Below are 23,616 nucleotides of genomic sequence, written 5' to 3'. Positions count from 1 at the left end.
CTGACTCACTCTGCACAGTAATCGTCCGCCAACATTGGCAGACAGCGGCTGCTCGTTTACGGAAGCGCTCTTGGTCGCTCGCGCTCTCTCATACCGTCCGGGACGTCTTCTGTAATTTGAAGCCTGTGTCTTTAAACACAAGAAGGGGGAATGTGTTTCTGAGGCATGTAGCCTGCCTGGCTAAACCCACCAGCTCCTCCTCTCTCCTACCTCCCGCTGAGGAAGGAAGGAAGGAAGGCGAGAAAAGCGCTTGAGATGCCGATGGTTTCATCAGAGAGGCGACTGGAAATAAAAGTTGAGCGCGTTTCTTTTTCCCCAATTTTTTCTTTCTATAATTTCCTGTAAATTCCCATCTTCCATCGGCGCTCCGGACAGACAGACAGACAGACTCTGCAGAACCCCAGCTCTTAAAATTTTTCGGCGCAGACGATCGCAAACAGGTAAAGGTGATAATTAATGAGACACGCATGCGTTATGTTCTCGATTGAAACCTATTAGGAGCTTATGTTACACAACTTTCAGCTTTTCTTAAAACAGAATACATATAGAGACGCTTGCGTTACCGAGACAGGAAGTGTTAATTGCTGTTACGCCTTAAGAGCAGCTGCAGAAAAATTCCAGAAACCTGACTTCGTTGCCGTGGATGTGTGCGTACACGTGCGCGCTACATCATTTGTTTATAATATGAAAGTATGACAAGGCATTAACAAAAAAAAAAAAATTAAAATTAAAAACTGTCTTTCCACCTTTTGCATCGCTTTACACACGCATGCCCACAGGCTGCTTGTCATCTTTTCCACCCTCATCTCATACATAAGGGCTCACAAACACATGCAGACTTAGTATCTCAACTCAGATGTGATGCACAACACAGCACTGTTAAAACTGACCTTCATTCTCTTTTCCTGTCCTTGAAGGAAGAGTGTAATTAGGCCAAGTACTCGGCTGCTGTTCTTGTTCCAGCCGAGGTGTCACAGCCATCTGTGGCACAGGAAATGTGAATATTTACAGCAGGCTTACATGCAAGATTCTAATGTTTACATACAAGATATCAGATGAATGAAAAGCACTGTTGGCTTGTTAGGGATGTTTGCATATTACACAATGTGTGTGTGTCATTTAACTGACTCTTGTTATAAATGTAGCATTATGAGGTAAACCATTCAGTTACTTAATCCCTTACATGTAATAGGAGTTATTGGGGGTGGGGGGTGGGGGTCATGATAGAATGTCTCCACTCCGTATTTCAAAACAGTGTGTGTAATGTCAGCTCAAAGGACTGATTATTACTCAACGCTTGTGTCAGTGTATACAAGAATGATTACAGCGATGATGCAAAGATGCAGTTGCAGAATTTTGTGATTTAAATCAGTTTCTTTGGCTTGTATTTAAATACTGCTCAGGAAGGAAAACTGTGAGTAATGAACCAACGTCTCTGTGAGAGATCCTTTTGCTATCTTGCAAATGCAGACATTAGTCCACACGGTCAGAAGCTGTTTCACATTCCTTTAGCTACATTCATCTCAATTACTTGACAGTGTGCAACAAACATATGCATGAAGATAACTCGCTATATAAGATGCTGCTTTTGCAACATGGTGACCAATGTTCCCTATGGAGAGTCTTCGAAGCAGAAAGCTTTAGGAAGTGAATCTTTCCATTCGACTGATTTCTATAATTGGTAATGGACAGAACTGGAAATTGCAACTCACAACATAGTTTTGCAGTGCAGACAGCACACTGTGTGTTGTCAGCACGTGTCTTAAGTGTTAGACTGTAGAAGAAATCATAGTGACATCCTGCAGCCCTGGCTATGACCTGATCAGAAAGATGCAGCTCCTTGGATACAGAGGAGCGATACTCAGTGGCATTAGGACCTGGAGGAGCCATTTACAGCTGTGGCAGCAGCTGCCGGTGTCGTTTCAGTACGGGTCATCATTAGTATCCCTGTCACAGGGGCATATGGCTCTGGAGGCTCTCAACACCAATGTACTGCTTGGCTGTAACTCCAGCATTCAACACTAAAGAGGGCAAAATGTGACTGGCATGTCAGCTGGAATCTGTGTGTGAACAAGGAATAGGATAAAACATTGGCATTTCAATGTATTTAATTCCTTCTCCATTTGATCCAAAATATAGATATAATTTTTAATTAAGCCATGCTCTAAATGATTCCCTTGGTAGTTGGACTTACCTGTGTCAGTATTCCATGACTCGTCGCAGTGGCTTTTGTCAAATGAATGAGGGTCAGCTGAACAGACGTTAATGAACTTGTGGTGTAGTCGGGGGGCTTTGATGGTCAGCAAGGCAAAACAATTCAGAAAGCCAATTAAAGTCTTTAAGCCCGGAGGTGCTTGTATGGGGGAATGTGTCTGTAATGTAAACACACCAGAACCATTTTTATTAGACTGCATGCAAGCTGGGCACAGTAAATGAAGAGGCTACACTAAAGACAATCTAATATCCTCAAAATGCTTCTTAAGGGCAAAGAATTCAAAATGCTGGATCTAGTAGAGATCTTGCAAGTGAAGTAGTTTTTTTTAAGGCATTTATTTGTAGTTGCACAACTATGACATCACACCAAAGTGACTGGTCACTTACAATGTTGAACCTGGATCAACAATAATTATGATGATGTGGGAACAACGCCAACAAGTGGATATCAGATCGTGCACACAGTAATGTCAGTGGGGCTGTGTGGTTACCTCAGATTAAATTTAGAAGAGAAGCAATTAGGAGACTTTCAAAATTCTCCCAAATCAGTCTTGTCCATAGAGCCCGAGGTTTTCCACATTCACTGGTCATTATATTAGATACACCTATTCATATAAAAGCAAACATCTAATCAGCAAATCACATGACAGGAACTCAGGGCATTTGGTTATGTCAAGACGACCTGCTGAAGTCCAAACCAAGAATCAGAATGGGGAAGGAAGATGATTTAAGTAACTTTGAATGTGTCGCGGTTGCTGCTGGGCTGGTCTCGGTATTTCAAAAACTGCTGGTCTGCTGGGGTTTTCACACTCAACTATCACTCAGGTTTACAGAGACTGGTCTAAAAAAAGGGAAAATATTCAGTGATTAGAGGTTCTCTGGGTAAAAGTACCTTGTAGATATTAGATGTCAGAGGAGAGAACGACTTGATTACTTTGAGGTGATGGCAAGGTACCAATAACTCAAGTGTCCACTCCTCATAACCAAGGTATGCAGAAAAACATCTCTGAATATACATCAAACCTTGAAGCTGATGGGCTGCAGCAGCAGAAAACCACTCCTGGTGCCACTCCTGCTGAGAACAGGAAACTGAGGCTACAAGTCACAAAATTGGACAACAGAAGATTGGAAAGACATTGCCTGGTCTGTTGAGTCTTGATTTGTGCTTCAACATTCAGATGGTAGGGCCAGAATTTGGTGTAAACTACATGAAAGCATGGATCCATCCTGCCTGTTGTCAATGGTTCAGGCTACCGGTAGTGGCGTAGTGTGGAGGGACATTTTTTTGGCACACTTTGTGCCCTTTAGTATCAACAGAGTATTCTTTAAACGCCACAGCCTGCCTGAGTATTGTTGCTGACCCTGCTCATCCCTTTATCACCAAAGTGTACCCATCTTCTAATGGCTGCTTCCAGCAGGATAGCGCACCATGTCACGAAGCGCAAACTATTTTTTGAACATGATTAGTTCACCTATGCCCACTTGTGGGGATAGGTTAATTGGATAATCCAAATTGTCACTAGGTGTGAATGTGCGAATGAATGTGAGTGCGAATGGTTGTCTGTCCCTCTGTGTTGGCCCTGCGACAGACTGGCGACCTGTCCAGGGTGTACCCTGCCTCTCGCCCTATGACAGCTGGGATAGGCTCCAGCGCCCCCCGCGACCCTGAAAAGGATAAGCGGAAGCGAATGGATGGATGGATGGATGGATGGATGATTAGTTCATTGCACTCAAATAGTCTCCATAGTCACCAGATCCAACAGAGCACCTTTAGGGTGTGGTGGAACATCATGGACGTGCAGCTGACGAATGTGCAGGAACAATGTGATGCTGTCTTGTCAAAATGGATCAAAATCCATCCATTCATTTCTACTTACCCTTTACAGGGTCGCAATGGAGCCTATCCTAGCTGTCTTAGGGCGAGAGGCAGGGTACACCCTGGACAGGTCGCAGGACAGAGACAACCATTCATGCTCACCTCCACGGTTGTGTGTTTCCAGTTAACCTATCTCCACTAACTGCATGTCTTTGGACTCTGGGAACACGCAAACTCCACACAGAAACTCCACCTGATGGTGGAATTGAACTCAGATTCTGGAATTTTTGCAGGACCTTGTTAAATCTGTGCAACAAATAATTAATGCAGTTCTAAAGGCAAAAGGAGTCCAATCAAGTACCAGCAAGGTGACCTTAGTACATTTGCTGTTAAGTCTATTTCTTTCAGCTGTAATTTTAAAAAATAGCTCAACTTCAATATTTTAAAACCTGAAAAATGATAATGATAGTGAAGTGTATGAATGATAGTGTATTGTTAGTTAATTGGTGGATCCCAAAACTGGTGTCAGTACTGTAATTCAGAGCCAGTGGTTTAAATCCCTCCACCCATCCATCCAGTTTTGGGTCATGGTTGACCTTGAGTCTATACCAGCTGTCATAAGGCAGTTACACCTTGGACAGGTTGCCAGTCTATCACAGAGCCACTACAAAAGATCAAAGTCCGTGTGTGGAAATAGAAGAAAAAATAGTGTGTGACTGTCATCCAAAACTGTATAGTCAGTGAATCCCACCAAAGAAGCCAAGGAGGCTGGTTGGAGCCTGCTGTTTGGGTTACACCACATCCTTCCTGGCTCTCTCAGCTCTCACCCCCTCAAGAGGCTGCATGTAAACACTATGACACATTTGTTATTATCAAATCATTCCACTCTCTCCTCTCTGAACGTGAGTGGAATAAAAATTGGCAGCCTGTCGTAATTGTTCCCAGAAAGGCAAATATTTGGCTCTTCCTCCGTCATGCAAGAAGGAAATGAGAATGTTAGAAAGATGAACTGAACTCGATCTAGATTTTCAGTCTTCTCTCTCATTTTTCATTTTTCCACATCTCTGAGCACTTGAACATACTTTACCATTGATTACAATCTCTGTATGGTTGTTGTGACGGTAGCATATGATGTCTTGCGTTGATAGTGGCTGTGAGGTGGCTGGCTGAGAGAAGACGACACAGAGCCTCAAGGGTCACCTTTTAGTTCAGATGGGTTAAGAGAGGAAAGAAATGGAACGTTTTTAGCTCGGGAGTAGTCTACATCCAAAAACGAAGCAGTTCGGTGTCCATATACTAAAGGTTGGAAGCCGGAACAACAGAATTTGGAAGATGGGGAGGGAAAGGATTAGAGAAGTGGAACGATAAGAGAGCAGGGGGGATTAAAGCCTGGAAAAATACACAGTGCCAGAGGGAAGTGTGAGAGGATCAATTTGGAGACATTCTGCAAAAAGACTCGGTGCTGTCGCTGAATGAAGGGCTGACTCGCTTGGCTCTTCCTCCCGCTGCCCTCAGCTCGTTTTGCACCCACCCACTCCCACGTGTGCCCACTCACCCTCCTCCTTCATGCTCCCCCACCCGACTAAATGTCATACATGGATCATAAGAATACTTTATACCCAGTCAGGCACCAGGTTATTGGTGAACTGAAAGACCAGCATGTTAATGAGCACATGTGGAATACAGAGGTGACCCTCCTCCCTGCGTTAAAGCCACAACCTCCTGCTGCTCAAGGTCATGTGAATAAATACGAGGGAGCTGTGTTGCCTCTGTGTCCCCAATGATTCCTGTGATTTTCACCCAGAAGGTTAGGTTTGTCCTCACCCTCACTACCACCACCACCCCCACACGTTACACTTGAAACGCCACTGACTCGCAGATCCGTCACCGTTTTGTGCCCAAATCAGCTTTTTTTCCAGCTTGTCCCCGACCTGTCCCTAAGATTTTTACATGGTGCACATTTTTTGCACTTAGATTAAAAATTGTCATTTAAATGGGACTTCAGTAGCTTGTGCTGCTTTTGTATTTTATCAATCCACAGTCGAGAAACGCAAATGAGATAAGGACAATGATTGAATACGTCGTTGCGTGAATAAATGGCCTATTTGAATTTGTTATTTATCTCTCTGCAGCTTCCTCTCTCTGCGCTGTTGCTGTTGTGGTTTATTCTGGGCTGTTGCTTTTTGCTCTTCTGGACCGTGCAGTGGTTCCTCGTGTTAGTGTGTGACAGGTGCTTTGAGCTGATATGAACTGACTGAGTATCTCCCTGGTTACTGGAGGACGGGCAGGGGGCTTAGGTAGAAGCAGAGAGGATGATGAACTGCGTCCAGGCTTTTATTCACAAAATGTCCAATCCTGTAGCCACAGTAAGACAACATGCCTCTTTGTGTCTCGTTATGCATTATGCTCTTTATTCTGTTATGTGAGTTTTGTTTCGTCATTGTATTCGGTACATTCAGCTGTTTCCAAGGCCATAAGAAACCAGGTAATTGTACATTCATGATGCGGGGAGCCAGAATGACTCACTCAGTTGTTCTGCTGGGTCAGTCTTATGACGGCCTTTTAGTCATCAGCTGAATTGGTGTGTCATTTGTTAAAAAGGCTACAGGTTGTGTTGTGCAGTGTTACAAGTTCACTGTGTGCTTTGTTAGCTCCATTTATTACACAGCGTTATATTTTCTAATATATGCTCTAAAATACAAACGTAATGTGTGCCATCTGAGTTGATACAGTCTGTTTTTGTCGTCACAGAAATCTTAAGAAATGGACCAAGATAATCCAACCCAGCTCCAGACCTCAGAAGGCAACCCAAACAGCGAAGCAGCAGCTGTAACAGCAACTTCAGCTACGCCTTCAGATACGTCAGCTCTTGCCACCGACTCTAGCACTGGCCAACACGCAGTGCCTGCCAGGCCTCGGCGGCCGCAGAGGACTGCCAGAGTTGAGGGCTCTGTAGATATCTCTGAACTCAAAGCCGAGCCCAAAGCAGAATCCACTGCACTGCCTAACCAGGAGGAGTGTGACCCTGATGGCAATGTGGCCAGTCATTCCAAACCCTCTCACCCTTCAGCAGTCAAGCTCTCAGAAGAGTATACTGGGCCCGGCATTAAGGCTGGTCCTAAAGGTCCAGGCCACCACCCAGTAAGAGCTGCCTCCGTGCCCCACCCATCTGCCAGCAGGCATGTGCCTCATCACCTGAACCCTCATGCACAGAGAGCTCTCTCTGTGGCAGGTACAGCTGACACTCAGGCGCAGACTGTGGAAGACTTCAGGCAAGTTTCCTGTGTGTGTGTGTGTGTCTGAGCATGCCTCGGCAGGCCCTGTCCTGCCCAGACAGCTGAGACAGATTAACTGTGGCACACATCACATTTATTTATATTCATTGATAGTGACACTGGAAGGTTGCGATTATAGTAAACATGAGGCCAAAGTGTGGCAAGTTTTTGCAGAATGATGTCACTGTATTTTTATTATCATTGTTTCTGTGTGTAAAAATTTGGGAATAATGGCCTGAATATTGAAAAGTTTCATTATAGACATTTAATGTTTTTATAAATTACATAATAACCCATTTACGAAGTGAAACCATGTTATTGAAGTTGCTTTGGCCTAGTCACAGTTGCTGCGCATCTACAAGCCCCTTGGCAACCCACCTCCACCCCACTGCACCTTCCTTGCTGTGTCAGGCTCAATAATTGTTGTTGTTGATGCCTGGGCTGTTCTTACTTGCTGGTTGTACTGCTGCTGTGGCTTCAGAGGGATAGCAGCAGAGCCGTAACACCAAATATCAAGGTTGTAGTAACACTGATTAGTGGATCCTCAGGGGATCGTTTTTTATAGAAGCACAAAAATTAAGCTAATGATAAGAAGTTCAATGAAGATTAATTTAATGATAACACTATTAGATGCTGAGCACTGTAAAAAGCAATTAGCCCCCCTGCATTAGGAAGAGGTTTCATACTTATTGGTATGCTTAAAAGTTTTGATGTTTAAAGTATAGTATCAGATTATGAGACGTGTCCTTTATTTAGGATGAAGAGAGGTGACGGTATCCTCACCACATCTTACACCCTTGGATTTGTTTGGCATATAAAGTAGAAACTTTAGGATCTAGGCATGTTATACTCCATTAAAATCCATTTTCTCAGTATTGCATGTAACTGGATCCTGGCCCAGTGTACACTCTGGCTGAGAGACAGGGTTTACCCTGGAGGTCTCTAGTCTTTTAAAGAGCCAATTAGAGCTACAAAGACAAACATGTCCTCACATTTACATTTATATGAGTGATTTAGGTTTTATTTACTTTGTATGCATGTCTTTGAGTGGCCCAGGTGCTGGGAAACAATATTATCAGTTTGTCTGTTGCGGCTGGCTTTCAGTGCCATTTATTTTAATTTGATATTTTTTAAGTAATTTAGTAAAGTTTTCCTGAGTATGAATCAAAATGAGTGACTTTGTGAAGCTAAAATAAGCCTGTTCTGTTTAAGTGATTTGTAGACGATGTCACGTAATGTTGAAAGACGGTCAAGGCTTTGCATTGTAGTGAAACATCGACTGAAAGCATTATTGTCGATGTGATCTGCTGTTGCATTCACTGTAGGTTTGTCTGCAGGTTGCGATACAGGTGAGCAGGAGATGAGTGTTTGCAAGAGTTTTTTATATAGCGCCCTTTTCCAACAGGCTGCACATCGTCACTTGGAATGTGGGTTCAGCCACACCACCCGATGACATCACTTCTCTGCTCGGGCTGAATGTGGGTGATGGAAACACAGACATGTACATCATCGGGTGAGTGTTTTGCCTCAACTATCTCATTTGTTCAGCATTAAAGCCGATTGGCCTGTTTATATGCACGTCAGCGCTGCAATACAATGCATCTAATGAGCAGTCAGGCCCAGATTTGAATGTCTCTCTCTCCTTATGGAAAAAACAAAAGTGCTTTGATTACATTATCAAAGCACGCTCTCATTAGCTCCTTTTCCTTGTCTGTCTGCTCTTGACCCTTTTACCCTGCTCTGTGTCTTTTTTTGTTTTTCTTCAAGGCTGCAGGAAGTAAACTCAATGATTAACAAAAGACTGAAAGACGCCCTCTTCACAGACCAGTGGAGCGAAGTCTGCATGGAGAGACTCAGCCCCTTTGGTTATGTGCTGGTCAGTAATGGCTTCTGTTGTAAACACATATGCACACTCTTATGGTGAAGTGCTCAACAGCTTAGATGTATCGTGGGATTCCTGACGAGCTTGCCGCTTCTTACTCTCTCAGCTCATTTTGTTCCCTGAGCAACGGATGGGGTGATAATTTGCTAGAAGCGTGTAATGTCAGCGAATCTGTTATCTTATCCTGTCTGCCAGGCTGCTAATGTCGAGCTCTTACTGACTGTCGGTCTCCCTTTTTGAACCTTCAGACCTGTGCCCCTCTTTCTCTGTCTATAGCTACATATACCGATTGTAGGTGTACTAATATAGAAGATGGGGATAAATACTATCTTAAGATCTCCAGTAGGTTTCATGTGTTACTAGGAGTTACGAAAATACCGATTCGTTTTATTAAATTAATTTTCCATCATATTTCATTCCAGTACGCTCATACACACAGTCCCACACACCAGCGCACACTCTTCAGTCTCTCCTTATAGACAGCGTAGCTCACATAGATAAGTCAGTCTGAGTACAAGTAGAAAAAATTCCATGTAGTCCATAAAGTCCATAAGTCCATAAAATCCAGAGATAAGAGTAATGCAAATCCACAGTTTATGATGAAAAAGATAGTGTCTTTGATGATGAGAAGAAATTACCCAGCAGCAGGAAAAAAAGAGAGAGAGGCTCGTCATCCCCTCTGATCTTCAGTAAGTTCAGCCCACTTTTATTTCCACTGGTCGCTTTATTTAGCGGCTTGTCCTCAGTCTCCTGAAGCCCCTTTTGCAGTATTTCCACCTTTATTTTTTTTAACTCCTGTTCCTGGTATTCACCACAAAATAAAAGGTACTACTATTATAGCTCATAGATGAGATATAATGATGCTGTAAAGATTAAGCATAGTTAACTACTGTTTTGATAGGAAAACAAAAGTCAAGAAAGGGGATTCTTGTGTGGAATAAGTGTTATGCACATATTTCTAGTATATATTGAATATTGTTTCAAAATCAAATACGACATTAAAGGAATAAAAACATTATTGTCAGATAAAAAAATCAGACCTTTTGATTTCATTTGTATTGTTTGTGTTTAAACGCTGTGGTCGGTGTTTGTCTGGCTGCGTCTGCAACAATGCTTGGCTCAGTTGGCATGGTGAGCCAGGCCGCGTGAATCAGCTGTCGAGTTGAAAGAGCTAGACAAACGTCTCCCAGGGTGCTGTTTTATTTTTGGATCTCGTTGTTGTCAGTGTTGATGGGCCTCTGACAGTGTGACTGATGCTGTCCTCTGGCTGTCTCGCAGTCCTGCTACGTTAGTTTAAACCTTGTTAATGATCATCGCGATGTGACCTTTTTTAAGTTTCTAGTAGAAATCAATGCCGTGAACAGGTCGTGGGGGTTGTCAGGCTAACAAGTAAAGTGAGATGCACGGTTGTGGCAGTAGGAAGATGTTTAGTCATGACAAAAGAAACGTAGTAACGAGACACACCATCTATACTTTCTGCCTTGAGATACTCTGCTCGCTGTGACTCATTGTTGGGTTCAAACTGACTGTTCAAGGAAGCCTTTTCTTGTGCAGTGCAGCTTCCAACACATTTTTTCGGGCCATTCACTGCACGGTTTCTGCTGATGTTCACCATAGTTCCTGTACAAGTAAGCTACAATTTAAGTGCTCTGAATAGCAAAGGCAGTCTGGCCTTTCTGATTGCAACGTGGTTTAATCCACTAAATGCAAGACTTCTCTTTTTCTGTGTTTCTGTGTCCATCTCTGTTAGAGATGATAAAGAATGCACTAAACTTTTTCCAAATAGCATCACACTCACAGCTCATTTCTTTAGTCATGTTTGTGCTGTACAAGGTCAAACATACGCTGCTGGACTCATGGCCCCGCTCTGTCTCTGTCTCTCACACATTTGTCTTTGGGCTTTAATGTCTTTTCTGTGCTTGGTCAAAATGTGGCTTGGTAGCCTTCAGCAGATTTCTGTTTTGTTTTGTTTTTCTTTGTTTAATTATGATGATGGGAATTTATGTTCATCCACAGTGTATGCAGGCCAAGGTACCCTCTCCTCAGACTTTACCCAAGTGCACGCAGACCCAATCGTTATGTGTCCTCACACAAATGACAAAAAAAAGAAGTTGGTCCACTTTACGGTTCACTAGAATCCATTATGCAACAGCCAGTTAGTGTGCAAGCAAGAGGATCTCCTGTCACGCGGAGATGTATGCCTCCATTTCCACCCGCGGGCATTTAGACTGGGTGTGATTGTGCTTCTTCAGACTGTGGATGGGGGTTGGGATGTGTGGACAACTGGAGAAGGCAGCGGGGAGGAGGCATGGACATGGGAAGGGTTGACATCTCGTGTAAATGGCATGTAACATTCCTCACTGTCTTGTACTGAACAAAAATAGCACCAGAGGTGCACTAATGTCAAATCCTGCATATTATCATGAAACGCTTGGTGGGATGTTGAAGGGCTTTGAGAAAGGTAAGGGGCAAATATCAAAGGTTTTAGTGGTTTTTTTAACCTCAGTAAGTGTAGATGCTGTGGCAAAAGCTGCCCGGGGCTTCATGTGAAGTAGCTGTTGAACTAGACCACATGCTCCTGCAGGCCAAAATGGAAATGCAAGTTGGTAAAAAGAGGACGAGTGCGAGGGATGCCAGGAGATTTTATATTCATGTTGTAAGCCTGATGTGCAAGTGAACTTTACAGCTGCTCTCCTTAGCGAATTATGCAAAGCATGTCCTCATAACTCTGCTGTCTATTTACATTATCCCGTCTAATTCTTCATGGCTTTCTCTTCTCTAGGTTACATCCCAGCGGATGCAGGGAGTGTTACTGCTGGTTTTTGCCAAATATTTCCATTTGCCGTTCCTGCGTGGAGTCCAGACTGAGACCACTCGCACAGGCCTGGGGGGTTACTGGGTGAGCTGGCTACTGACAGTTTGTTGTGACCAGCACTGCATTATGGAAACTTCCCACGTAAAAACAAAGCACTACAGAGAAGTGGACTATATCTCGGTTTTATTTTTAGGCTGGTATCTCTTTCCCACGTACCCTCATATAGAAATGGGACACACCAAATATCTGCACATCAGCTCTTGCACTTTGTTAGTCAAACATGGCTTCATCCAGTTTTATGTAAATATAGAGATAGATGCTGGTATCTTGCAGCAAGCTGTTATTAACATTTGGAAAAGTCAAGCATAAAAAAAATGAACCAAAGGCAAACTGCTGGCTGGAGTGATATTCCAATCTAATAATTTTTTAATGTGTTTTAAGCTTGAAAAGTAAAATATATTTTTACCAAAAAGCAACTGCTTTACAGCAGTTTTGTCAACAAGCACAGTTTTATTTAGAAAGGAGGTTAGTTGCAGCATTTCTACGCACACTTTTTTCAAAAGTAAAATTCTCATTTTATAAACTCAAATGACATCGACGTGTACTGTGGGTTTTATAACGCACCATCTTTGGTGTTGTTGTGGGTCAGAACAGTGGGAAGTTGTGTGCCGACTCATCTTGACCCCACCTTTGTGCTCTCTGCTGTTATCATTAAATATTGATATTGTCCCTCGGTATTCCTTAATGAGTGAACTTCCTGTTTGTGGCTGAGACACATATAATACAGTGGAAAATCGTAGCATGCTAATTACTGTTTTTATTGGCTTTTTAATCACTAATAACATACATTGAATTCATTTGTTTCCACTTAACTTCTCTTCTGCTTGCTCCTTGCTACAGGGGAATAAAGGTGGAGTGAGTGCCCGCATGTCAGTGTACGGTCACACCATCTGCTTTCTCAACTGCCACCTCCCGGCTCACATGGAAAACTCAGATCAGCGGATGGAGGACTTTGAGAGCATCCTGCAGCAGCAGCAGTTTGAGGGCCAGGCTGCCACTGGGGTTCTTGACCATGAGTATGTCAGTTCACAGAAACACAGAAACTTTAGGTTAATGTATAAGCTATGACCAAAAGTCAGACGCTACTTATTCGCTCTCTCACGTCGGTCCATTAAGGCTGAAACAGTTGCAGAACCCCAGAGTTTGACTTTCAAAAGGCAGGATTCAACATTATGGATGAGCTAATGAGAAATATCTCTGCGTCTGTCAGTTGCATTGTAGCTCCTTTTGCACCTTACCTCCTCCAAACCAGCATGTTTTCTTCTCAGCAGACACATTCTCAGCATTTTCTCCTGGAAGTCTAAATGCTTATGATTATGTGGTGATTGTAGGTTACAATCGTATGTAAAGTTTTCACAGGACTCTCTGCAGTCCTGTGACTAAGCACACCACATCATTCACTAGCTTGTAGAATCACCTTCAGCAAGAATAAGATGAAACCATATTTGTTTGTATGACTTTATCCGTCTCTCTCGTCATTGTGGAAGAACTTTGGTTTGGTTTTCTTAACATCGTTGCATCAGTTCATTGAGGTTTGCAGGCATTCATTTATGCACAGATCTCTTAAGGTCCTCTCACAGCATTTCAATCTGGTTGAAGTCTGGACTTTGACTGGGCCATTAAAGTAGATTTTATTGCTGCACTTCAATTCATTGTCCTGTTTCATGACCCAATTGGGGCCAATCTTTAGCTGTCAGACAGATGGCCTCACATTTGACTTTAGAATACCTTACCTAAGTGACTAGAAGATGCCTGGGTTGCAAAACTGTGCTGTGCTTTAATGCCAAACATCTGCACTTTGGTCTTGTCTGTCCAAAGGAAATTATTACAGAAATTGTCAAGAAATTTATCATTTAACATGTTGACTGAGGCCTGGGAGAGTCTCAGGTGTAGCTTTTGGGTTTTCTGCATTTTCTCTGAGCGTTGCACAGTCTGATGTTGGGGTCAGTTTGCTGGGACATCCACTCCTGGGAAGATTGTGGCATTGTGTTAGCATACACTCGAATGATCCAGACCTGCAAACTGCCAGAACTCCATCTTTTCAACGTAACAGTATGTTATGCTGTAAAATTTGATTGCAAAGTGGGCTATAATTTGATGAGGTTTCCCACTGTCGGTGCGAAGCTGTGGCATCTGTGATATGATGAGTGGTAATATTGAGTTTCTCGCAAAGTAAAGCAATCTAGTACCTTAGGAACTATCTTTCTGAATCTTTTCTTGTAAATTTATGATTTTATAACCTAAAAAAAAATCTACTCTTTTTTTTTTCTCTCATAAATTTTTAGGTCTTGCCCAGGAAACTGTTTTCTCTGAATATAACCTTCATCTCCATCCTCATTTTTTTCCCCTCTATATGCTGTATGTATCTGTAAGATCAACCTAGTGTTGTTTTTCCATGCTCGTGGTTTCTGAGGGAAATAATTACACAGTCATTGAGGTAACTTAAAGCGTCACATTTGTTTGAATTCACAAAATGACTCCTTTTTTTTTTCAGTGTGGTGTTTTGGTTCGGGGATCTTAATTTCCGCATCGATGACCTGGAGATGCAGGTGGTCAAATCAGCCATTGATAACAACAAGTTTTCAATATTATGGGAAAAGGATCAGGTAAAACCAAACGTTTATATGTATGCAATTATTGTACCTCAGCTCATCTGCATGTGGCCTTCCTCAGAAGCACTAAAAGTTCTCATCTCATAGCAACTGAGGAGTGTGTATATTGAAATTCTATCCATATTTATTTTTCTTATTATTATTTCAGTGCATTCAGCCTGAAATGAATGTAAAACTGTATAGAGAAGTTCTTTATTTTATGAGACGAAAGCTGAAATGATGTTAGTCAGGAAGTGGTGCAGTGTGTAGGGAATGCCACTAGAGGGTGATACAGAAACACACTATTCCCATGAGCAGCGTCAGTAATTGTTGAAGTTATGTGACGTCTTCTGATTGGTACTATGATTTACAGCTAAACATGGCCAAAGACAGCGAGACAGTGTTAGAGGGATTCCAGGAGGGACCGCTGAAATTCCCTCCTACCTACAAGTTTGATGTTGGAACAAATACATACGACACAAGGTTGGTGATGCCGGGGGTGCTTTTATGAATTCTAGGCCACTAACCAGATACCTTTAACACACATCCTCTGAAAGGCTCTTGCTGGCTTAAATGAATCCTTACAGTTCGTATTTTATCCTCGATCTAGTGGTTTCAAACATGGCGTCATTTATTTCTTTATTTTTGCCATGCCCCATCTTTTTGTTTCTGGAAACTTCCCAGTGGGAAGAAACGTAAACCAGCTTGGACTGACCGGATCCTGTGGCGTCTGAGAGCCACGGCACCTGCTGGTGCAGGGAAGCGTGGCTCCATTTCAGGGCTAACGAGTGGCGCCAAAGTGACGCAGCACAACTATCGAAGTCACATGGAATTCACCGTCAGTGACCACAAACCAGTTTCTTCCATCTTTACTCTTCAGGTGAGAAACACTAGGGTATGTCTGTGCAGGCTCTCAGTCATCCAGGTCATGGTTGTTTTAGGATCCGAGGGTACGTTATGAGGATGATTGTGAGCAGTATTAGGCCTTTGCATCTTTGAAATTAGTCTGTAGTTGATAATACAATAAATACATATTCTATTGCTAATCAGAGTAGTTTGGCTAGAAATGTAGCATATTTATGATAAAGTCAGACAATGAAATAAAGAAAATATTTAAAGAATATATACACATGCTAAATGAATTTGGAGCGGGCTTTTGATACCATACTATTTTTGATAAATAAAATTCATATATCTGTCTCACCTGGAGGGCTAAACAGGGCTTTCCTCTGCTCTGACAGTTATTTTCAACAGGTTTGTGTAGACAAATGTCAGATAGCTGTTAAACTAACAGCAGCTAACCGCTCTGTGTTCATAGCTACTAGCAAAGTATAGACTGTCACATTGAACATAGTTCTTTAAACCTTACTATAAAATCGCATTGACCAAATCAAACCAATTCATCCTACTTCACAACAAATCAGATTCCCGTTGGTGGTTATTTTAAACTGATGTTACACACAGGTTTTGATTAGACTCAAAAGATGACTGTCTCGTCAGCTGTGCCCTACTTGCCTGACTACAGTAACCCTTAAACAAGTGATTGTAAATAACTAACATTAGGTCTTACCTTTGCTTTCATATTGATTTTGCTGTCCTTCACCTACTCGATTACACCATTATTGACCTTTTCCGAGTGATATAAATAGAACTGTCTGTACTTCTGTAGACTTTCATCCCGGTGGTACAGATTTCTCCTCACAATACATAAATGTGCTAAAGTGGAGCTTTTACAGGGAGAATTTCATCTCACAAGTGCCCAAATCTGCTGTTTGTTTAATCTGTCTTAAGAAACAGAAATATAACAGGCTTATGTTTCAATGCTGTGGAGGTCCAGGATATCAGAGCAGTGTTTTTAGCCTCCGCTGACAGGCACATGACTGACATTTTAGATGAGGTCTATCCTCTGCTCTCGTTATCCTTTAGGACATCGTGGAAACCTCACAGCACTTTGGTATTAAATAACTATGATAAGTGTCTTTGTAGTTCCCATACAAGGTGGATCTTCCCCTGGTCACAATCATAGTGGAGGATGAGTGGAACAGTGTTGCTGATGCCACAGTGATATTCAAACTGGCACCCAACTACTCTCGCAGTTCTTGGGACTGGATTGGACTTTTCAAGGTAACAAACCAATACGTGAAATTAATACTACAACAAGTAGGTTGAGCATGACAAGTAATCCTGTGTATTACTGATTTTACTGACTTCTCCCATAGGTGGGTTTCAAACACTACAAAGACTATGTGGGATATGTGTGGGCCAAGCAGGAGGAATCAGATTTTCTTCGACAGGAACATCAGGTAATCTGGATGCACGTAGGCTTCAATACAAGGATAATTTTCTTTCACATTTAATGAACGTCTTATCGACTGATTTCCAGGTAACCTTTACTGAGGAGGAATTGCCTAAAGGCTCAGGAGACTTTATCTTGGGTTACTATAGCAACAACATGAGCAGCATTGTGGGTGTAACAGAGCCATTTCAGGTAATTGCAACCCACTGCTTGTTTGACGTGAAAACAGCCAAATGCTCTTTCCTTTGGTGTTCTCATCTGCATCTGTACTCTTTTTATTTCACGTTTTCCACTTTTACTTACACTCTTTTCCATCTGTCTTCAGATCCTGCTTCCCACCTCAGGCGATGACACGAGCTCTTCAGACAGCTCTGATGTCACTTCAGAAGATGACAGCACTGTTGTCATGAAGATGAGGTCCCGCAGTCCTAGCCCACGTAAGAGCAAGCACCGCGGCCATCGCAGCGGCAGCCGAAGCCGCAGCCGCTCTGGCAGTCCTCACCAGGTCAAAATGAAAGAGGTTGATGTCACCAAGGCTCCTCCATCAAGCACCACTGCAGAGACAGAGTGCAAGTCCATTAGAGGCCCAACAGAGGGCAGTAGCAGCCAGCTGTTTGGTCCTGAGGAGCAAGAGAAAAACTCACAGGATCCAGGAGTGTGAGCCCGGTTGTGTTTACAGCTCACATTAAAAACCTGTTGTGTCTTTAAAGTCATGCATCCACCTCACTGTAAAGTTTCTGTAGAGAAAATTTACAGTTTCCGATGCCATCCTTTTCAGGAATAGCCATCTGGTTTGTCCAGGAGGTTTACTTTGCCTTGGGTTGTTTCAGTAAGCTGTGCACATGCATGTCTTTTATTTGTAAACCCTTCACTCTCTGCTGTGTTTCTTCTCTCTTCGTCCGTTCTCAGGTGTGGTCAGCACAGGGAGCTGACACCTTTCATGAGAAACTACTCAAGGATTTTTGCTCACTTAATACTTCATAGGAACCATCTTTACTGTTTTTCGACAGTGCTTTGATGTTCCTAGCAGTCATGTCAGCTCACTACATATACGATATTTGGATTATAACTTATACTCGACACAGATATTCCACATAATTCACTCAATGTTTGCTGTAGTAATGGATCCATTATAGAACAAATCCTATCATACAGATAAGATTTAATTCAAAAACAATCCATAAAGTCATCACCAGCTCTGGAAACAGTCACATTATTAGTTTCTGCAATCGGAGACAGATGTGCAGCATACAGTTTGACTTGGTGATGTGGTTCTAACCTAGCACACATTATACTACAAAATATCCAGGGAGCATTTCAAATGATCCACCAGTGGGAATAAATTCCCTCGAGGGTGCATAAAAGCTGAGCAGAGCCAAAGTACGCGGAGGCTGTAATTCAGGGGACTCGGACACTAGCCACGGCGTCAGAACAACACACACCAGTGTAGAGTGAACGTGAGTGTAAGGACGTTTAAATAGGCCGCCATGTCCACGCAGTGCGTATGTGATGGGTGTGGGAGGCTAGCTGTCAGCTGACACAGCATAGCTGTCTTACAAAAACTAGCTGATTGATTGCTGGCCACTTACTGCTGGACCAACTGTGGCAACGCCTACAGCAATACCTGACTCACCATGAATTGCTTTTTACACACAATGCTTGGTGTGAGTTAATGAGCCGCACTGCTTTTGCTCACAGCAAACAGCTGTTAATTTTTAAGCAAATTAACAACATGAATAACAACATGGATCTTTTATTTAATTTATTTTTCGCATGGTGTTTAAACCCAAAATCAATACATTTCTCATCTGGATATCTCATAAAAATGTGAGCAGGAACTCTACTGTGTAGAGCCACCATAGGGACTTGTATTGTACTGTAGGTCAGCGGTCCCCAACCTTATTTGCGCCACGGACCGGTTTACGCCCGACAATATTTTCGTGGACCGGCCTTTAAGGTGTTGCGGATAAATACAACAAAATAAAACTAGTACCGGTACCGAAAAAAAGAAAATTTATTCATAACACACGTGAAAAGACCCAGGAAAACCGAGTAAACGATAAAAACGATAACGAAATAACGCTGAAAACCGATAAAAACCCTAAAAACTATACATTTCACACCTGAGCCTCAACTCTCGCGGCCCGGTACCAAACGACTCACGGACTGGTACCGGTCCGAGGCCCGGGGGTTGGGGACCGCTGCTGTAGGTAGTATAATACAAAAAATGACTTGCTTCACTTTTGTGAAATATCATGTTCATTTATTTTCTTTATTAAAGAAGTGGAGTGGTCCTATCAGATACTTTACTTTCACTTTAATTTGATGCTTGTTTTCTCTCTTGCTCAGATCCACCCTTAATGATCCAGGTGATTAGCTGACAGTGACAGTAGTCAAAATAGTTGTGTTAGATTGCTACTGTGTGACCTATTAGACACTTTATACTGTTAAGCACTTAGCATAGGACAGTGTATACTACTGTAGCTGTAACTCTGTGTGTGTGTGTGTGTGTGTGTGTGTGTGTGTGTGTGTGTGTGTGTGTGTGTGTGTGTGTGTGTGTGTGTGTGTGTGTGTGTGTGGCTGAGGCAGTGAATGGGGTCTGTCTGCATGGTTTGCTGCTGTGGACATACTGTACATTCCAGTACTGTGGTTTTTGTGCCGTAAAGTGCTGTTTTTGACTTCCCTTGTCATAATAGTGGCCGTGAAAATTGTTAGAAAAACTTGGTAAGGGCAGTAAAAAAAAATTACTTAAGTGTATGTGTTAGGTGATAAACTGCTGAGTAGTTATACTTGCTGAAATCTGGAGCTGTTTGAAACACTTCATTGTATTTAAATGTAATTCTTTGGTTTTAAAATGGGAAAGAAATCTATTGGACCTTTATTGGAAATAACGTGTAAAGACAAGTCTCACATTTTAGATAGTAGATGATCATGTTCTGTATTGCAGTCAATGCCAGTGACTATGTATTGTGAAATATTAATGAAAACTGTCTACAGAATGTTATTATTTTGTAATTTATGTGGCAACAATAGAAGAAAATATATGTGAAGGATAAATATGAAGTATGGTAGAAATGATCAAATAGGAGACAATCTATGCCGCAAAGATTATTTTACTGAAATTCTGTATTTATTTTCTTATTTAACTGTAAAATGAGCCTAAATTCTGCTGGCCAGCAAGGGAGCGTTATTTCTACTGAAACAATATTACAGAATATTGATAATAATTATTTTTCTTTTTTTGACAAATGATGATTTCTCCACTTCACATATTAGTAATTTCATATCAAATTCTGCTTTCACTGTCAGACGTGTAGATTGTTAAGTGTACAGGTGTTCGTATAATTGTGAACGAAACTACAACAATACAGCAAGCCTGTGTGATCCTGTGTTGGCCTAGGATGATGGTTTATCTCTGATCGTCTAATCACAGAAGCAGGAAGTTTGTTAAAGGGTTGCTTGCTTTATCCTCCAACCAGGAAACTAGTGCAATACTGTCCAAAGAAATAATATTCTCCCTTTCAAGTTGTCTGTCTGTTTCTTTAATTGTTTCATATTTAATATCATTGTATTAAAAAATGTGTAACTATCTTATCATGTTTTATCGTTCAGGTTAATTAGTTTGAATGAAAGGTGTTTGTTTTTGTTTTTTCTGAAAACTGTGTCTATGGGAGAGAACACAGAGAATGATACAGACAAAAAACAGTGAGTTAACTTGCAAAATACATTATAAAATGCAGTAACACAGTAATGTACCAAAGTACAGAACCATGCATAAAGTACCTGCTTTTTTTTTCTCCTACGACAATGGTTGCTTTTTCACTCCTTTTCAGTCCAGACTTTATCTTGACCATTTTCAGAAGAATGTATTTTCGTTTGAGCCACTTAATACTGCCTTATGAGTCTTTTTTTTATTTTTATTTTTTTAAAGGGACCTTACTCAAGGAATTAACCAGTGTTGTGTCCACACGTAACAGATGAGAAACAATTTAAAATTGCATCTTTAGAGACTCTGTTAGGAACCTTTTCCAAAAACATATATTTTTCTTCCCAAAAAATCCCAAAGACCACAGTTTAACAGGCATAAAATAGTATTTTTCTGTAGCATGGTGTGCAGTGTGTCCTGAAAAAAATATGAGGAAACTGGATAGATGGAGGAGAAAGGCAGAAGACGCAGGTCCAAAAAACTATTTGCGTGAAATGAAAGTCATGCTGTTAAGAAACAGGAAGACACAAGATCCGAGAGATGCAAATGACCCTTCAATGGAACCATGTTTGCTGCAGCCTCCTTAGAAATGGTCTCTGGTGACTGTTTCTCAATGTCGTTCTTAAGGAAGGGAAACAAGACATAAAGGCTAACGTAATGGAAGTCAGGAGTGAGTGTCTACACCCACATGTAAAACATAGTGGAGGCTGCATGGTTTGGAGCTACATTTCAGACAGTGGCATTTGGATCGTATTCAAATTGATTGAATTATAAAGATAAGTATCGTATCCACCATGCAGTACCATCTGGAAAGCAACTGATTTGCAATGGCTTAATTATTCAGTGTGACAATTATCCCAAACACACTGCCAGTGTAGCAAAAGCATACTTGGATAGAACACGACACAATGGCACACAATCAGTCATGGATTGGACCTCCCCAGAGAATAGAACAAAAGGCACCCAACAAAGAAGTTCATTGAATGTCCTTCAAGAAACCTGGAGAACTATTCTTGAAGGCTACTTAAAGAAATTACAAGAGAATTTCCTAAGAGATTTCATGCTGTGCTGGAAAATAAATGTGCTCATACCAAATATTGACTTTTAAGCCCACTGGAATTGTACAAACTCTGTTTTTGCCTTATGTTGTTATGTATGCTTGCACATGTTTAACAAGCTTAACCATACACTGAAAACTATATTTCTTTCCCATTTTACTAGCAAAACATAAAGAAAATGTTACGGATTCAAATATTGGGGATGGATACAAGAGGAAAAACCAAAAGAACAACACTGGTCCGGCCGGGTTGAGTCAAGCGATGATTTTAATGATCACACGCGTGGGAGATGGACACCGTACGCAGACAGCATCAGATCTCAAAATGGTGGCGCATTGATCAACCTCTTATAGCCTCTAGTGGCCCCCACCTAATCATAAAAGCCTGAACATTCACATGCTTTCTCTCACTCAGCGCCTAAGCTACGACCTTGGCTCCCTGTTTATCTGCTCCTGCTGAGATGGGACAGAAAACTCCAGTATGTTCTGTTCTCTTCTAATCAGACAAATAAGGCGATGACTTTCTGCGAACAGTATTTCTTATAACTCAGCAGTATAATGCATCATATAACAATATCATTCATTCACAATAAATCAGCAGTCTAATGTAATGCAAATCAGTTTAACAAATGCACTAGTTATCACCTTCTTCTAATTCAGGAGAATAATGCAAACTAAAACTACATAATAATTCACAATCTTTAATTAGGGGTATAACATGGCATAAAATAATATTATAATCTCACAAAAACCATGCATGCCCATATGGAAAAGAAATAGTAAAAACATATATGATTTACTCTTGAAAGTGGCCACTTTCATGAGTAAATCATATATAAATCATATAAGGCTTACATGATTTACTCATGAAAGTGGCCACTTTCTCATTACTTTCATATATTTTTTTAGTAAGTGTACAAAACATACAAGTTTCATTATATAATTTTTCAAGGGATCTTATATGTGTTTTCACTCTTGTATGCTTTTCATACAAGTTTCATACAAGACAGATAAAAACTTTATAAGATTTATATATATCTTTTCCATATGGGTGGCTCTGGGCTTTTGCAAAGAAATGACAAGAAACAGAGTCTACATTGTGAAATCCTTTGCACAAATTACTGCATATTCATATCTCCTTTGGGGTGTCATTATAAAGGTAAATAGAGTAGCGGCACTACCGAGCTACATTTATTTCAAAGATAACAAGCAGTGAAGGGGACCTTTAGTCCATTATTAATCTAATGAAAAGAAATCAAAACTTATTGATTTGCTATTGTTTGCTATTTTAGATTTTCTGAAGTCTAAAATGGTCGGCAACAAACACATTGTGCAGAAAGCAACAGCAGGTACATCTTGCATCATACTTTTGCCCTGTGAAAGGAAACTGTCCACCCTGCACATTCATGATGAGTGCACTGATGCAACACTGTCAGGGACTGATTTGCTTGGTTTAGTGTCACTATACAAGGCAATACTGACCAAGCTAATAAATTCACAATGAAAATCCTCTGATTCAAAAGGCACTGTGGGGGGGTGGGTGTGGTCTAAACCTCTGTAAACACTATGTCACTGTGACTGTTATGTCACTGTAATATCTAATGAAAAAAATAGAAATGGATGCAGAATGTCAATATTCACAATGACATGCAGAATAGATTTATGCAAGATGTCTCAGCAAACAAGTGGTTCACTAAGATATTATGTAAGTGTTTTGTCAGCTTCTACATGCATATCAGATTTGTGATAAACTTATCTTTTGTGGGTAAAAAACAAAGATCTATGTGTTCCTGTGAAGAAATACAATGTTCCCAAACTAAAGATAGATAGACTCTGGTCTCCTAAAGTGGAATGAAATCTTGTAAATCTTATTCTCTGTTTTGTTTTATGTTGTGACTTCTTTG

The 23,616-nt window shown here is 41.3% G+C and overlaps 1 protein-coding gene across 1 annotated transcript; it reads left to right on the top strand.

Moving 5' to 3' along the window:
* inpp5jb (inositol polyphosphate-5-phosphatase Jb) lies at positions 1-20,474 on the top strand. Its single transcript, XM_085425572.1, has 13 exons — positions 1-440; positions 6,782-7,302; positions 8,711-8,818; positions 9,073-9,181; positions 11,970-12,086; positions 12,903-13,078; positions 14,557-14,668; positions 15,027-15,136; positions 15,338-15,533; positions 16,640-16,777; positions 16,873-16,956; positions 17,037-17,141; positions 17,275-20,474. Exons 2-13 carry the CDS (start codon positions 6,794-6,796, stop codon positions 17,608-17,610), a joined length of 2,100 nt encoding a protein of 699 aa, XP_085281698.1. The 5' UTR covers positions 1-440; positions 6,782-6,793; the 3' UTR covers positions 17,611-20,474.
* The last annotated feature ends 3,142 nt before the right edge of the window (positions 20,475-23,616 follow it).

Source organism: Rhamphochromis longiceps, linkage group LG12, assembly GCF_057381845.1.
Source record: "Rhamphochromis longiceps isolate RC_006_pf linkage group LG12, R_longiceps_female_GT1.1, whole genome shotgun sequence".
NCBI classification, from domain to species: domain Eukaryota; kingdom Metazoa; phylum Chordata; class Actinopteri; order Cichliformes; family Cichlidae; genus Rhamphochromis; species Rhamphochromis longiceps.
Note: the sequence above shows the minus strand (reverse complement) of the source record. Positions and strands in the feature narration are given on the sequence as shown.

Excerpts from the sequence above, each read along its gene's own strand:
- inpp5jb (XM_085425572.1), top strand. The coding sequence starts at position 6,794 with ATGGACCAAGATAATCCAACCCAGCTCCAGACCTCAGAAGGCAACCCA. Across the intron at positions 8,819-9,072 it reads ACAGACATGTACATCATCGG|GCTGCAGGAAGTAAACTCAA; the intron begins GTGAGTGTTTTG and ends TTTTTCTTCAAG. Across the intron at positions 17,142-17,274 it reads GTGTAACAGAGCCATTTCAG|ATCCTGCTTCCCACCTCAGG; the intron begins GTAATTGCAACC and ends ATCTGTCTTCAG.